This window comes from Leuciscus leuciscus, assembly GCF_965113295.1.
Source record: "Leuciscus leuciscus genome assembly, chromosome: 1".
Taxonomy (NCBI): Eukaryota; Metazoa; Chordata; class Actinopteri; order Cypriniformes; family Leuciscidae; genus Leuciscus; species Leuciscus leuciscus.
Genome location: NC_138725.1, coordinates 69,529,536 through 69,547,171, shown reverse-complemented (window position 1 = coordinate 69,547,171; position 17,636 = coordinate 69,529,536). Strand labels below are relative to the sequence as shown.

The 17,636-nt window shown below is 43.3% G+C and overlaps 1 protein-coding gene across 3 annotated transcripts in view; it reads left to right on the top strand.

Annotated features, from left to right (window-relative positions):
• rai1 (retinoic acid induced 1) overlaps positions 1-17,636 on the top strand; it is a 61,663-nt gene that overhangs the window by 32,242 nt on the left and 11,785 nt on the right. For all 3 annotated transcript variants that reach the window (XM_082184601.1, XM_082184600.1, XM_082184599.1), the window contains exon 2: positions 11,588-17,332. In XM_082184601.1, coding sequence (XP_082040727.1) covers positions 11,606-17,332 — 5,727 coding nt within the window. In that variant the 5' untranslated portion in view covers positions 11,588-11,605. The remainder of the gene's footprint in view (positions 1-11,587; positions 17,333-17,636) is intronic.

Sequence of the window (17,636 nt, the reverse complement as noted above, 5' to 3'; positions counted from 1 at the left end):
CTTGTTCTGGCACAAATTAAAGCCTTGGTTGTGCCTAACAACACTCTTTAGTTGTGACTATTCACAATATCGCACTCCCTCTCATGCCTTATGGTGTCATTTTCATCTGAATCAAATCAAAATTGTGCACAATATATCAAAGCACATTTACGTGTGATTGTAGGGGTGCTGCGTTTATATCCATGGCTTTTCGTGTAGACCATGTCTATGTCTGAGCTGGGGGAGGGGACACATCCATGCTGTAGGTATTGTGGCCGCGGCCCGTGTCTGTAGGGGGGATTTGAGGCTTCAGAGCGAATCAATGCGTTTGAACTGAGGGATTGCAGCGGATAGGCAGCTGGAGCACGCACACCCACGCACACATGCATGCTGTCAGCCCGCCGCTCCCTCTCTCCCTTCACTGTCACCACCTTTCTTTCATGCAGACAGGACCAAGAAAGAGAGAATTTTAATGGAGGTCTCATCTGAGCTCTCTGAGGTGTTAGCTATGGTCAGTGAGATAGACAGAGAGAGGAGGCACCTATGACAATCGATGAAAAGGCTTCTCTCTTTTCCGATCTATTCTCAATGGAGGAATGCATATCTCTCGCACACAAGTCCTTTCTTTCACCTCATATGTATGCAAATCAAGCATCCTATGCAAATGGGACAGGCAGGCGAGGAAAGGGGGCTTTCAAACCTGCTGTGCCTCCAGCTTCCAATCAGTTATTCATGACGCACACGGCGGAGTGCACCTGAATCCACGGGTGAATGGAAACCCTGCTGCAGTTCCGCAGTCGGCGCCACGCCGCTCACCTCGTCGCACCGGCGATGATCGGCATAGCTTCTGCCAGTCTTTGCATTAGTTGCTTGCATCTGCATCTGCTCCACGCCCTACAGCGGCACCATTGTCGCACCGTGGCCCTGAACTTCCTGCGTGTGATGTTAAGCTGCTTTCTCAGGCACGGCTGTTTGCGCCTTCTGGTGAGAGACATAGCTGGCCGACGGCATCATTTGCTTTCACGCTTCAGAGCCACAACTCCCCCCACCCACCACCTCTACCTCTCTCTCTCTCTCTCTCTTTCTCTCTCTCTCTCTCTCTCTCTCTCTCTCTCTCGCATATGTGAGGATAGGGATCTTGTGAGGGAGAGAGTGTGTTCTCCTGCCTCAAAGCTCTAAGCTGTCAGAGAATGTGTGTGTAGACATGACTCTTGCGTGGCGCCGTGTCAAAGCGCCCAACACAGGCGAATGCCAATGCCGTTAAGAGACCTTCATCTGAGCTGTATTCACAAGACCAGATTTGCATGGACTACTTGATCTGAATACACATGTTTTTGTTGTGAATTAAAAGCCTAGTCCACCACCCCAAAAAATGGAAATTCTGTCATAATTTACGCACCTTCATGTCATTTCAAACCTGTGAGACTTTAGATCATTTGAAGAATGTTCACGCTGCTCTTTTTCCAATGAAAGCATACAATAACGGAACATGGCATGTTTGAATATGCAGGAAAGCGAATGGTTATCAGTTATAACAAATACATTTTTGGTCTTTCCCACATGTTAAAGGACAAGTTCGGTATTTTACACTTAAAGCCCTGTTTACAGATCGTATCTGATGAAATAGAACGGTTAAGATAAAAAATTTGGACACATGCTCCTGTCCCGAGAATTTTAGGTTTATTTCGCTTTTGTGGACCTATTTTGCCAAACGCGTCACACCCGTGATTCTTCCGTTGAGAGCTTGAATAATAGACACTCCAGCCCAGTTGGTGGCGATAATGCACCTTTGCCAATTGCAAGCAAACCACGGGCATTTCATTGAATACACAGAAGAAGCAGAAGAAGAAGCGGCGGAGTAATACCGTAAAGGTGCTGCGGTCTCACAGCGCGTCCTATACAAGTCAATGGAGTTGGACAAAAACTACGATAAAACCTGTTGGAATGCATCTTTTTCAGCGATTTTTGATGGAACATATCAGTGAACACCCCCTGACCACTCGGTGAGTTTCACGTCTTTGTAAACGAAAGTTTAATGTGTTTTTAGGACGGAATCTTCCAGTGCATATAGACAACCATTGTGGAGGTGGGGGGGGGGGGAGCGAAATAAACTTAAAATTCTCGGGACAGCAGCATGTGTCCAAATTTTAATCTTAACCGTTCTATTTCATCAGATACGATCTGTAAACAGGGCTTTAAGTGTAAAATACCGAACTTGTCCTTTAAGGTGTTAAATAGCTTCAGAAGAGTTTCATGGTCCCTAGTCATGCAATGCCTTTGTTTTATGGAGAAGAGCAACGTGAACATTTTCACCCTCCTTTTTGGCTTTCTTTTCTAACCTGTCTCGTTTTTGTTCCACGGGCAAAAGAATGTCGCACTTGGTTTTGAATGAACTGAGAGTAAATGATGACAAAAATGATCAGTCCTGTAACAATTCAAGGCACCAAGATGTGCATCATGAAAGTCACGCATAAATAATAAGGTGAAAACAGTTACTGATTGTTGCTTGGGGTAAAAATACCTTCAGATTGATGGTACTTCTCCAAGGAGACTCAGCTGTGATGATCGACTGGTTAAAACACCCAGGTCAGGAGCCAGTAAGCCTACACTGAGCCGCTGAGTTAATATCCTAAAACAACCTGTCATGCACCACACACACATTTATCACCTAGAATACATGTATGTGCAGAGATAGCCCTAGAACAAACTACTACACACAAGCACACAATCCTCCCCTGAACATAAACAAGCATAGAAACACACTTCATCTCAGCCACAAACCCTCATAGTATTAGTATTTGGTAGAGTTGACAAACATTACAGTGGAATCTCCAAAGCAGCTAGACTAAGGCCTGAAACAAACTTCATGCAAATACGCAAATTCGATTTCACACTTTATGGAATTGCATTATGCGTCAGAGCACAATTTCTAAAACGCAAGTACCCATTGCATTCTCAGCATTGCCACAAGGGGCACTGTTGCAGGTCTTTGTAAAATATCTCAAACAACAAAGCAAGTTATGCTCACAAACTCTTGATGTGTCTTTTTTCATGTTATATTAATCGGTTTTTCTTTCAAAGCTCAAATCTGATTAAACACTTTTTTTGTGATGATGTAAGGGTGAAAAAAACAAGCAAGGCTCACTCTTTGAATGGGTCTTGAAATGCTTGAGGGAGGTTTTACATACCAGGGTAGGGTTGCACCAGCCGTTGGTAAGTTCTTTATTAAGATGGAATGTAAACTCCACACTAGAGGCTAAGTAACTACTAGCCAGTTTGTAACTAACTCTGTACTTTATTCCGTTGCACCATTTGTTCTTAAGGCAGAATGTAGCTAGTGGGTCGTAAGCTCTCCGTAAAGTAATGCGTAGTCACATAATATGACGTTTACCCTCAATTATCCAATAGCAGCCTTCAAATACGTGAGCAGAAGTTGTGTTGAAATGCTGTGAATTTCACTTTATCCTTCATTCTAACTTCTTTTGCCTCCCGTTACTAAAGGTACAAATAAGTTTCCTTTAAATACGATTCTTAATCATGGATAACATAAGTGTTTTTATATGTAAATAACATTCAGAAACTGTATTTGAAACGAAATGAATAAGGATAAATAAATAAGTACTGATACAAAAAAAAATAAGAAATTACATTTATTGATTATGATTGATTTTATTAGGCATGCACAACACGGACCGATGGGACAGATGCACACAGCGGCGCGCTGTTTAGGACGGGTTCATGTTGAGGAGCCGCTAACAAAGTAATCTTTTCACACAATGTTCTGCAAGTGTAAATGTCAGCATTATCATATACAGTGTGTCTAAAGAATTCTGTCTGGTAAAAGAAGAGATTATTGATGCAGTTCAGTCTGTCTGCTATTTTATCCCAACCGTTACTCCTGATCGGAGGCTTCCATAAATATTTAGTTCATACGAAGAGTTACACTTCAACTAAGTTAAATGGTGCAACGCAAAAATATTTAGTAGTGCGTAAGTTGTAACTTTGTGTCCATTTACGTCAAAACTAGGCTAAGTTGTAACTTACACACAGCTGGTGCAACCGGCCCCTGCTGTCCTAATGTCAAATCAATGACATAATTTATATTTCTTAATACAGAAATTTGAAGATGTTTATGAGATCTGTTGGAGAAAGAGAGAGAATACTAGCACAAGGACTGCGTTAAAAGGGTATAGAGGGCGACAGAATGAGACAGGCAGATGAGAGACAGAGAACTGGAGTGCTATTGTGTAGACTTCACCCAGGTGCAGGGCACATTGAGTCAGACAGGAGCCACAGCTGACTGCTCCATTTTCCAAGCAGCACGGACACCACTGTCCTCTATCCACTCAAAAAAGGAGAGAGAGAAAGAGACATTTTCCCAGCAGGAGGACATGACCTTCAGTCTATCCCTGTATCCAGGCCCTTTATCTCGCAGTCGAAAAACACAGCCCTCTTTAAACCATGGCGATTCGCTCAATTACGTTGCAGGTAATTTGTGTGGTATTGGGAATTAAAGTTTAATTAGGGCGACTGGAGTAATTTGGGCCTGGGTTTAATATAATCATGGTGAACTGGCTGCTTGTGAAGTGCCCTGATGTCAGGCTGAGGTAGATGAGATCCAATGCCGCTTTTCATCAACAAAGAACAAAGAATCCCGTCTCCCTCAGCCCTCTGCTGGCTTGGCTGAGATCCACCGGCACATTTTCACTCACCCATCCCTGTCCACACTCCCCCACCACACACCCTTAGCAGACAGCGGCGCAGAAGGTTTGGGCAGACAGAGACGGCAAGAGAAAAGGAAAACAAGAGAATTAAAAAGAGTGTGAAATAAATATGCCAAAACCAGTACGTCCCTTTGTCTTAGACCTCATTCGCAAAGCCATGGACTCTCTGAGCATCAGAGAAAGCATTTCTGACAGAGCAATCGAATCTGTGGACACTTTTCAAAGAGCAAATCCTCTCCTCCACCACCCACCCCAGGCTCGGCAGGATAGAACGGCTTGTGCGCTCTGTCAAAGAGCATGTTGTTGCGTGGATGTGTGCATTTGCGTTCGGAAGGAAGTAAACACAGAGGCGTGTGGAGGCGGTCAGCATTAGGGTCTAAAAGAAGCCAAACAATAGATCCCAAACAGGATTCTATAAGACATTGTGAGCCTCATCCCAGAGTCAATTTGATTCCACTATATGAGGATGCCAAAAAGAAAAGAGGGGGAGGGAAATCAATGACAAAACTGGCTGGCAATAATGATCTCCATTCCATATTCAACCATCCATCCCTTCCTCCCTTCCTCGGTTTCTATCTCATTCTCACTTTGCCTGCAGTCTATCCCTTCACCCTGCTCTGATTTCATCCATACTGTCAGTGGATTGCTGAATGAGAGGCTTTTAGTGTCAGCCCATCTGGACTTTCAGAGCTAGAAAATTCCCCTGCTCATTCCTCAGGTAACAGGATGGTGGTTGATAAGGCAGAGAGTTGGGATGACATACATGGAGAATGAATAGACCGGGAACATCAAGGGCACCTTCCAAAAATTGCCCGAGGTTCAGTCGTAAAATAAAAAAGACCCCAGCATGCACACCTCTGCTACCCTCCAAACTTTGTCACGTAAACTTCAATTTGTTTTCACCCATTTCTTATTTTCTCCTTTAATTGTATTATAATGTCCTTTATTTCACAATCCTCGACGTGGCAACCTTGAATTCCAGCCAGTTCTATCACTCATCCTGCATTTACACCAACATTAGAGCCAGAGCCATGTGAGAGTCCATGTCAGCTGTCATTGCTGGAGCAGAGCGGCTCTCTTTCTGACGGTTCTCTCTCCGAGGGGTGTGAGCCGAAATGAAGATATGCTACGCAAAATAGTTAAAATTGGCAAAATCTTGTGGCCTAGCTTCAGAGAAGTTCAGATTTGTTTGCTCAGACAAAGTACCATGACTGATATGTCCTTCCACTAAAACCACCTGTCTGACGATTATGGCAGGGAGGTAAACAGTGTGCTGATAGAAATTAAAGAGTAGAAAGCTGCCCCAAGGAAAATGCGATGGAGTAACACATAATGGGCTGAGGTGTGTGGAGAAACATGGACTCTTGTCTCAAAATCTAGTGAGTTGGCAACCTGAACAGCATATTTGGGGACCAAATGTAAATTCTGCATTTTGGGACATCATAGGCATGGTCACTGTGATTTTGCCAAGTAAGGCATGTTCCTGGATCAACAGATTTTGTTTATCCGGGAACAACATTCCTGTCTGAAAATTTTGTCCTAACCTTATCCCAACCCCTAAACCTAACCCTACCCATAACATATCCCTAAAACCAGAGGGAAATGATAGGTGAATAACACTGATGTAGAAGCACCTAACACTGGTTGCAAGCCTATACTTGACAAACGGTACAATGTGATTGGTTGATTGGAATGTTGTTCCAGGATTAACAAAGATGTTGATATAGGAACATGTTGTACTTGGTGAAATCATGTTCATCTCATAGTTCCAGAGAAAGCTCTATACCTTAACGGCATTTTTCACCATGAAATGTGCATATCTGGTCAGCAAAGGTAGTGAGTTGTCTATGCAAACTACGTATTTGGGCATCATAGCCTCATGCCGAATGTTTTGGCATCAAAATGTGCACGTACTGAGCTGAGCTAAGTAGCAGCCTTGGAGACAGCATTTTTGGGAATCACAGAAACACTGAGCCCCAATATGTGTCTAGGTAGGCAGCTTACTTGGTTTTGTACCATGGCCTTTGTCTGTCACCACTGCAGCTCCTGAATGCAACAACCCACAGCGTCGTCTCAAGGTCACAGCCAGCGTGTCCTCCGCTTCAGGGTAGAAAGGTTAATCTGTAGTTAAGGTGGAGCCAAAATTGGACTGAGCAGGGGTGTGGTGCAGAGATATGAAACAGAAAGAAAAGATGTGTGAAAGAGATATCGGTAGCGTGAGTGACACTGCGACCGCTTCGCATCATAAATTAGCCGAGCTGAAGAGGCACAGAACAGGAACAAGCGCAAAGTGGCGTGCCTCACAGGGAGAAATAAATGACTGTGCCCTTATTGAGCGCAGCAAGGCATATAGCATTTCAGGCCAGTAATGTCATTGTGCCTTTGTACCAGCATTATTGATGAAGTCTGTTTCAAAGAAAATAATCCCTCGGCACGCCAGCATTTGAGACTTCTCATTCCGTCTGAAAGATCAATGTAAGTGATCTTCGGGACGGAAAATGCACTGGGAGAACGAAACGCAGCGAGCGTGAGTGTGGGCTGGGGTGTCGAGAGCGTGGCCACAGCGGAGCGCTGCAGCAGAGAGAGGCTGAGATCAAAGCTGAGCGCTGCTTCACTGGAGCGCAGCACTGGGAGACTAGAGTCTCACCTGCCGCAAAACCTCCCTCTCTCTACATCTGCTGCATCTCACCCCTCTGCTCTGCTAATGCCCTCTCATGCACACGCAGACCTGCCGAAGAATATCAATCAGCCCCGCAACCCAATTTAAAGCAGCTCTTTCTTTTAAAATGTAGAGTCGCAATTCCCAAGATACTATGTGCCTGGTTATATGCGCACACACCGGCAGTAGCTGTATCGGTCGTTCTCTGCATCTGAGAATTGAGAGATGTTGTGCGTCATCAGCAGTCGGCATTTGTGTTCCTTTAGTCTGCCACAAAGCAGCTTAAAGCCTATCGTGCTGGTGCAAACATGCACTTCAATCTTATTTAGGTTTTATTTGGGCATTAGGGCTCTCGGAGAGGAGCTTTAGACTTGATTTACCTGCACACACAAACACACACACACACACACCACACGTCTTTCGCTTAGTATCACACACCCTAATGCACGGACTAAAAATTGATCACAGGGAGAGGGCTCTCACTATGCCTTACCCAGCACCGTCTCTGAACAGCTCTCATTTCAGACCCCTGAGGTGTGATGCCTTGGGCACGGCTGGCACAGATGAAATGGGCACCAGGCACCTCACTGCAGGGAGGGCAGGTTTGCTTTTTCACTCCTCTTAGCGTCGTCATGCCAACGGTGGCAGGTTTTAGCATTTAAAGGGCACTCTCTGCAGCCTCGTAATAGAAGAAGCAGCAAAGAGTATTCTGGGGGGAAAAGGTGTTAAGTGCAATTCTAAGCTAATTGGGGGATTTGTGTCTTCTACGCAAGTCATTCAAAAGCATTGCCTGCTTCTGCAGCCAGACGCATCATCACATTGTGGATATTATGACTCATGATTTTCGAATGATGAGGCTGTCAGTAAAAAGGCATTTGAATTATGTGGGACAATGCCACATATGAGATGATTTTACGTAATCGTAAAAAAGATTTATAAGCAGTCATATCTTTTTTCACTGTCTACTGACACAAATGGAGTATAGAGTTAACCTTTTAAAAATGTGTAACTACAGTTTAAAACTGATTTGTGAGTTTATGTTATAATAAACATATGAAAGAAGAAAAATTAAAATGTATAAAAACTACGCCAATGGTTGCTAATAATCTTACATTTCACATTAATAAAAGAATTTGTGTAAAAAAAAGTGATGCTTCATACATATTTTTAGTAATTAATTAGTGTGTATGTGTGTGTGTATATATGGAGTTTTATCTTTTTAGGCCATAAATCAATATTTTAAGGGGATTCTGACTTTCGATGCCTTTAAAATGTGCTATTTTTATCCTGTGTTAATGTTATGATGCTGTCATAGTTTTCAAAACAAACAAAAAAGTAATAGAACACCAAAGTGTACCATATGGTTTACATGGAATTTTATCCAAAATTATACATTATACATGGGACATTTTAACTAAATTGGAAAATACATTTGTAATTAATGTAATAATATGCTTAATGTAATAGATATACTTATTTACTCCGTGTTTTGGAGGTAAATTGATGAGCAAACCAACAACTTTTGAAATACTGTGAAGGTGTCCATTGCGGATAATGCCTTTAACCCTTTATTCTCCGGAGACTACTGTTTCTTGGTATGGTTCTGTTCTTTCAAAGGTCAGTAAAAAGCCGCAGTGATGTCAATCAAAATGACATCTCAGAGAGATAGACTTCACGCCTGGCCAAGACAGACAGTCCAGTTGAAAGCCTCCGATCTGATTAGCATCTTTCAGGCCAGTGTGAACCATTCAAAGCAATATGAGCCATCTCTGGAAAACCGACACTCTTGTATAAGAATTGTTTCACCCTAAATTATCCCTAGAACATAATATTTGCATGTGATGCAGTTTAGATTCAGGTTCTGAATCACGTTTTAACTAAACAAACGCATCTAACTTGCATATCTGTGAGCGGGTCTTGCAGGAAACAGATTAAATTTGGTCCTCAAGATCAGTTCATGTCCTTAACGGACTGCGCTGAAATTGAATCGACCCCCTACCCTGACCTTCACTCCCACCTCCTTTCCTTCTTCCTTGGCATCTTCTTTCCTTACTTAAATGTTTGCTTTGGTTGAAAGCTCCTTATGTGCAGATTGTCTTTCTTGTACATTGTGCCCCTCAATCTTATAACTAAGCTGTTTTATGAAGGATTCAGAAAATGCCAGAGAGCTTGTTTATTGGTTTATTATTTCTCAAATCCAATAGTGTGAGAGTATTTCTTCACCTTTTCCTGAATTTGTATTAATATAGCTCTTGACTGTGCTCCAAACTATACTGCCTCACTGTCTACAGCCTTCATAGAGCCTTCAACATAATAAGTGACTGTAGTTAACGTAGTTTGGACAAAGTTGCCTTAGATTTAATGCTAAAATGAGCCATTCAAAACATCTCACCCAGACATTTGTGTATTTTAGATATTTCCCAGAGCCCTTTCCACATTCCCTATACTATCCATAGCAAATGCATAATTGAGTCAGATGACAGTCCAACGCTCGATCTGAAAGTGAGAGTTAAACAGGCCTCTAGAGAAAGAAAGTTTATTGACTGCATTTGAGGTAAACACACATGCAGATAGAACAGAGAACACTCTATTTATACATGCAGTCACTACTGTTAATGAATGATTTTCTAGTGAATTTTGTAGTAAAAGTCTCTTGGGAAATTCTGCCTTAAAGTATGTAGAAGCTCATTGAGCTCACAGCTGGCTTAAACATACCCCTCCACAGTCTCTTTTTCTGCTTCAACAAGCTTCAAAAATAAAACATGGAGGAGAATGACGACAAACAACACCTACAAATCAAGTAACAGGAATATCATTTTTACCTACGCATCTTTTTAAAGTTGTCATCAATTCGCACCTACTTTGTAGCACTGTGGAAGTAAGTTTGAGACACATTGCCGTAGATTTTGACTCATTCTGGATATGGGCCAGTCCATGCTGGTACACTCATGGTAAGTTCTAAAGTAAGGGTGTCTTTGTCATTATTTGGTACCCCAGGAGACAAATTCTGCCCTCTCAGCAGACCTAGAAAACTTACTGTACCTTTTAGACCACGCTCTCAACAGATCTCTGGCTGTGTCAGCAACATAGCCCCACACAAGTCTTTAATCAGCGGCACACAGTGGATCTGTCATGCAATATGTTCAAGCAGAATGATCTGAATGCCAATGATTCTACAAAAAAGTCTTTGTATTGCAACAAATTTAATGTGGGATAACTTAAACATATTAATGCCCCTGTGCAGTTGCAATAATATGTGAAAGGGGAAGCAAGATCCATCATGTCACTTGCTCACTTTGGCCAGCTTGTACAATTCAACACATACTGTTTGCATTTTTAAAGGCTTAAAACATAGATCCCAAGTGGTCTTATTTGGGTCACTGTGTAAACAAGCAGAGCAGCAAACAAGCAAAACTGAAGCAGTAGTGGATGGTGGGGCCTCTTTGGAGGGTGCTAAGAGGGGGGCACGTTGCTCTTGGGCCTGATGACTTCAGACAGTGCGCTAGTGAGATGAATAATGTGTGTGTCTGATGGGACTAGGCGGCCATCCCTCGACAGGCCTACAGCACTGGAGTGGAGAAATAGAACAGCCTCCATCTATGCCTACAAAACACACACTTGCTACTTTGAAGTCATTGCTGAGAAGAGAATTTTACCTGAATATCACATTGCCAACTGTATCAAATTACTGAGCAAGATATACGGAAATAGCACATATCGAAAACAAATTCTGAGTAACACCAATAATAGAATCCTCTTATTGCACATGCACAATATTGAATATCATTTATTTTAATAAAACACTTAATGAGCCAATGATAAAATGCTTTGTTTGTTTGTATGCATGGTCCGTGTGAATACATGTTTTAAAACCATCACGTGTATTTGAGAAAATGTATTATAATAATAATGTAGCTGCACATATTATCACAGAAGATGAAACCACCAAAATGTGGAATAGATAGGCTCAGATTCCTAGATTCAATATAATACAATAATGATTGATTGCAGCTGCAGTAAGGGAGAGTAACATTTTATAGTGCTTATTGAGAGATATATGATTTGATTTTATGAATGATGTGTACATTATAATGTGATTTGTTTTAGGACAAATGCAGCAATAAATTCAAATTAATTGAATGAGAGCATGATCACTGATAAAAAAACAAAACAAAGCCACTAAGCACAGCCTCTGTCTTTCTATCTTTTCTCTCTCTTTCCAAAGAGCCCCCTAGCCGGAGTCATGCAGTCCTTCAGAGAGCGGAGTGGTTTCCATGGCAACCAGCACTGCTACCAGCAGGAAACCCAAGAATTATCGCGCCTTGAGAGTTATAGACATCATCACAGCCAGTCCAGACAGGGCTATGAGCCACACTCTCTAGCTGCTGCAGGGTTGTCAACAGCGGGAGCAGGTTCTAAGGACTGTTATGGACAGCAGACCTATCCCGTCTACACCAGCAGCAGTGCTACTCAGACTAAAAAAACATTTAGAGGAGCCAAAACTCCAAACCAGCACATGCAGGCTGGCTACAGCAATCACATGGGCCCTGGATACACAGCACAGTATATTAGTGAAGGTCACTTGCAGCAAAAATGGGATGAGTCAGCTCAGATGACCCAATTTGAACAGGACATGGTGGGACGGCTGGAGTCTGGGGTCAGTGGGTCATCCCAGTACCTAGAGCAGAACATGCTAGCTATCTCTCAAAGTCAGTGCCATCTCCCCTCCCAGTCCTCTGCCACAACCTATACAAGTTCCCATCAACAGGGCCTCCCACCCAATCCAGCACCATCTCCTTTAATGTATCCACAGGGCCACCTCCATTTCCCTCAGCATTCGCAGCCCCCTTCTTCGTCTTCATCATCTTACATGGAGAAATGTAATACAATGCCACATGGCTACAAAGGCTATGGTATACCAACTAATGCACAGTACGGAAGACAACTCAGCAATCACAGCAGTCTAAAGCAGAGTGGATACAGGCCTCAGAATAATTATGGTTATCAACAAACTCCCTCAAGATCTGGATTTGAACAAGGCTCCCTGCAGGGAATGTCTGGTACACAGGAGAACCTTCAGAAATTCCAGCACTACAATCAGCCCCAGCAAAACTACTGCATTACAGACATTTCTGTAAGGTCACCAGAACAATACTACCAGACCTGCAGTCCAAGTTCCAGTCATTCACCTGCAAGGTCTGTGGGAAGATCTCCCTCATATAACTCTACACCATCCCCCCTAATGCCAAATCCTGACTCATTCCAATATGGCCAACCTCCCATTAATCCTGGAGCTTCCTCATCCACAAGTTTGCAAGACCAAAATATGTTGATGCCTCCTAATACCCATTCATCACCCAGTGTGAACCACCAGTCCCAGAGCTATTCTGGCTCCATGAAAGAACGATTCTCGGAAAAGCTCCTGTCCAACCCCAGTTTGTGGAGCCTCAATGCCCTGACATCTCAGGTTGAAAACATCTCCAACAATGTTCAGCAGCTGCTGCTGTCAGAGGCCCTTATGGCTAACAAAAAGACCAGCAAGCGAAACCATCCAAAAAAGGGAGAAGACTATAGAGGTCAGTTAAAGGGTATGGAAGAGTCATCTTGTCCTGATAACCAACATGGTCCTCCTCCATCTGATGCATATAGCATTCCCAGGTCCATGACATCAGAACTACAGGAGGGAGGATACTCTAGCAGCACTGAGGACCAGATGGACAGGAGCTATTACTATTTTGGTCAGGACAAAGGTCAAGCACACACCCAGACACACCCGCGTCTCAGCCTTGACACAGTGTCCACTTGTTCCTTAAACTCAGCTGATGATGTATCCGTTAGGTCAGGTGACTCAGTTCGAAGTCTCCAGAGTGTAGCCTCTGAAGATAATCTCAACTGTGACCCCAGAGTACAGAGAGTATTGACTGGAGAGGAGCCCAACAGCTCTCTCCGTTGCATTAGAGATGAGAGGTCTCCCATCAGTGTAACAGCACCAAGTCCTATGAAACAAGAGAGTAATTCACCACCAGACATAAAGCGTTCAGAGAGTACTCTAAAGGAGAACTTTGAGGAGACAGCATGGACTGAGAGGATGGTTGATGAAGAGGAAATTGGACAAAGAAAGATGTCTGCAGACCATGAGTGCAAAGGGGAGGTCACTGAAAAGCAAGAGAAGTGGTTGGAGGATGAGAAAAGTCCTTCTATATTTCATCAAATAAATAAAGCAGTATTAGAGGAAGGTTACTCATATGAAACAGAAACAAATATTTACCAAGGTCTGCAAAACAAATACAGTTTAGATAAAGGAAACTCAGAAGAGATGGACTGTTTTTCTGAACTTAATCACAAATGTAATGAAGACACAGAAATAAAGTCAGAACATTTCAAATCAGAGCCACAGACCACTGTTGAAATGCTTGTGAAAACATCACCCAGCAATTCAGGCACTAATCTGTATTTGCCAGATAAAGAAGAAAATTCAAAGAGTGAGAATTCAGTAGATAGCCTCACATGCACTGAGGGACCAGTGGACACCCTTGAGGAGCAGCCGTCTGTCCTCTCCCATAATTCCACTGAGGTGAGAGATGAAAAGGAGAATCTGACAACCTCAGAGGAGGTCATTAATAATAGAGCAAGTACATCTGAGGAGATGGGAAACACGCCACAAGTCAACACAGAACCTGCAGAAAGCTTTAACCAGGATGCACCACACAGAGGCAATGAAAGGAGGTCAACCATATGTGACATTGCACCTCAGCCTCACACTGCCAAGAGTGGCTTTTCAGCTCTCAATGAGAAAACAACACCTTTGGCTCAGGCAAGGGATCATCACATTGATCGTAGTGATGCAAAGGTACTGGAGCCTGACTCTCCTCAGTTGCCAGGCAAGTCAATACTGCACTCTGCACCATCTTGGGCTGACACCCCACCCTCTCCCAAGAAAGGGGATGAGGATATGGAACCAGGGATAAGCTGTCCCAGTGCAGTGACTCCCTCAGCCAAACCAGAGCCTTTGGCCCCATCTGCACATACGAGAATATTCGGTAAGAAACATGCACGGGGCAGGAGGAGACCAATGCATTCAAGTGTAGGAATCAGAAGGCAGCTAAGTGTAGAAGGAGACAGTGCTCCACCTTCTGCCCAAAATCCAAGTATGCCCTCCAGCAAAAGCGCTCTTATTCCTGATCAGATGGAAACTGCCCACCAGAATATTAGTAGTCAAACACAGAAACTTGTGACAGAGAGTTTACCATCGCGGATGTGCACTCGGTCCTACGGTTCACAAAGTAGCCCAAAGGTCTGCCCTCAAGAGAGAAGGAAACCAGGTCCAAAGCCTGGTCCAAAACCAGGTTCAAAACTAGGTGTAAAGCCAGGTCCAAAACCAGGTCCAAAGGCTGGTCCAAAATCAAATATAAAACCTGGTCCAAAGCCTAGTCCAATATCAATTTCTAAACCTGGTCCAAAACCAGGTCCTAAACCAGAAGTTATGCCTAGTGTAAAACCTGGTCCCAAACTAAGTTTAAAATGCACAGGGTCCACAGAAAATGCAAAGCCTGGTCCAAAACCTGGAGTAAAGCCAGGTCCTAAACCTGGTCCAAAATCTGGTTCTAAACAAGGCTCAAAGCCTGGGGCTTTACCAGGAGAAATGCTTGTTCCAAAGCCAAGTCAAACCACCACAGAGTCAAAGCCAATTGAGGGGTCAGTAACTAAAGGTCCAGGTAGACCAAGAGGCATCACCTCCAAGATAAAATCAATAAAACGAGATGGAAATATTCAGATTACAAAAGACCATACCAAGGAAACACATGAACTTATTTTGCAAGATGTGAGCACAGCATTAACTATGGAGACACTTGTTGGTGTAGTGGACACCACTAAGGATGAAACTGTGGGTTCCACTTTGGAGTCCACTCTAGAAAGCAGTTGTGTAAAGTCTTTAGCAAGAGATCAAAAGTCCATGGTGCTGAGATCACGAAAACAAACAAAAGAAAAGTTGACTGAAAATAAGGAGCAAGAGAGTGATAAATCAAATGAGACACCTTCAGCAATGCTCTTACACTCACAAATACAGAATGTTACTGTGGATCAGTCATGTAAGACCGAATCTTCAAATCTTGAATTACCTAAGCAGAGGGATGTCTCTACAGATTCACTTCAACAACCAAATGAAGAGATCGTTTCCATCAAAAGAAAATACAGTTTACCATCATCAGACACCAAAAAGAGGAAGAAAGGTGTGCAAGAGAGTCAAGTGAAGACACAGCAGCCCCCATTAGATACAGTCACAGGAGTCTGTATTGCAAAGGGAAAGCGAAAGAGAGGACAACATTTGCAAGCAGAATCTGTAAGCACCACTGTAACCGCTGATAACCCTCCCACCGATGACATAAGTGACATGCCTTCTGTACCTCCTCAGTGTCCCACTAAAACCAAATATTTGCCTCCTCGGAAAGGCAGGGGACTTAAATATGAGGCAATGGTTCAGAAAATCACATCCCCAGGGTCCAAAAAGCAACCTTTAAATATTCAACCAGACATTGTACCAGATGAATCAACATCAAAATCAGTGCCACAGGTACCAGAGCCGAAGGAGACAATGAACGCCCCTGAGGTGACTCACATGGAGGGCGAAAGCACAATAAGTACACAAGAGACCCAAAACACAGGAATTCAAACTCCAAGGAAAAAGAGGAGAACGTGGGCCACTGTAGAGAGCAGCGATGCACCAGATGTAGCCCTGGAGGCCGGGAGCCTAGTTATCAACACACCAAGACTAGCCAAACAGAGAGCCATTAAAAACAACCACGAGATGCATCTGAAGCAACGTAAGAGGAGAAGAAAAGGCACTGAACCACAAGAAAGCATCCCCATTGTTGAGAAACAGGAGCCTAACCAGACTGATATATTACCCCCACCTCCACCTTCCTTCTCTTTACCAGAAACAGGTGAACAGACACAGTATGAGGAGCCACCAACAGAATTTTGCTTACCACAAATAAAACCCAAACGAGGCAGGCGGCCATCACTCAAAAAGAAACAGGAGGAACTCTCAAGTCAAACAGAAGATGATAAAGTAAAGGAGAAAAAAAAGGCTGGCCCGAAAAAAAAGGTTCTGAATGTCCTCAAAGTTGTAGTGAGGAGACCTAAGATCAAGACAAAATTCAGCAATGATCTCCCCCCAACAGTGAAGGGGACATTATCAGACTTGCATCCAGCACTAGGAGATGGCAAATGTTCTTTCAGACCATATGTACACATTGACAGCCCTTTGGAGCTAGCTTCTCTTTGTACCATCATCAACAGGCCTGAGGAAGAACAGATGCTCAGCCAGGCAAGAAAAAAGTGTGCAGCTAAAATAAAAAATCTAGTCACTGTTACCAAGGCAGTATCAAACTCCTCAGTAATGCTCCAGGGGCCCTTAGTTAACAAAAGTCTAATTGAAAGGTGTCTTACGTGCTGTCTATGTGGAAAGCCAGCAAATTACAGAGAGCTTGGGGACTTGTGTGGCCCCTATTATCCTGAGGACTGCATACCACGAAAAATGCTGTCTTCAACACACAGGAATGATTTCAGGCAAAATAGCAACTGTGCAAATGAGACAGAGGTCAGATGCATCGCAGAGCAGATCAACTCACAGAGTGCATGTGCGAAGGACGCCTATCAAGATAGTGCAAATGAAGGACACAGCTGGCATCCCAGGAGGGGGAAAAGGGCAATTAGGGAACCGTTAAGAACCCGCCCCACCTTGCGGATGAGATTCAAAAGACTGCTGCAGTTGCAGAGCAGACTTAGTGGAGCTTCTCCCCCTGCTGGTGAGGAGGGCAGTGGAATGGCTCTGCAGAGATTGCAGATGGAGGCTGAGGCGAAAGAGCACTGGGCTCATGAAGCTTGTGCTGTCTGGACCACAGGCATAATCCTGGTAGCAGGCAAACTCTTTGGGCTGAAGGAGGCTGTTCAGAAATCTGCAAATGCAGTAAGTGTTTCATTTATATTAAACACCCTACATTAATAACTTCCTGTACTGTTAAAAAAAAGAGACAAGAGCACATCTCAGAACATGTCTGGAATAGCATACTCAGAAATAGCTATATACACCACATTGTATCCCACCACAATTCAACTGGAAACAAACTCAACTGTGATATTATCGTGACTTTTTTCATCCTTTTTTCTTTCTTTTTTTACACATAATTATGTCATAAATTCAAAACAAATGTATTTCTGAGATGTAGAACACTACTGTAAACTGAAACAGTATACTATTTTCATAAATTAGT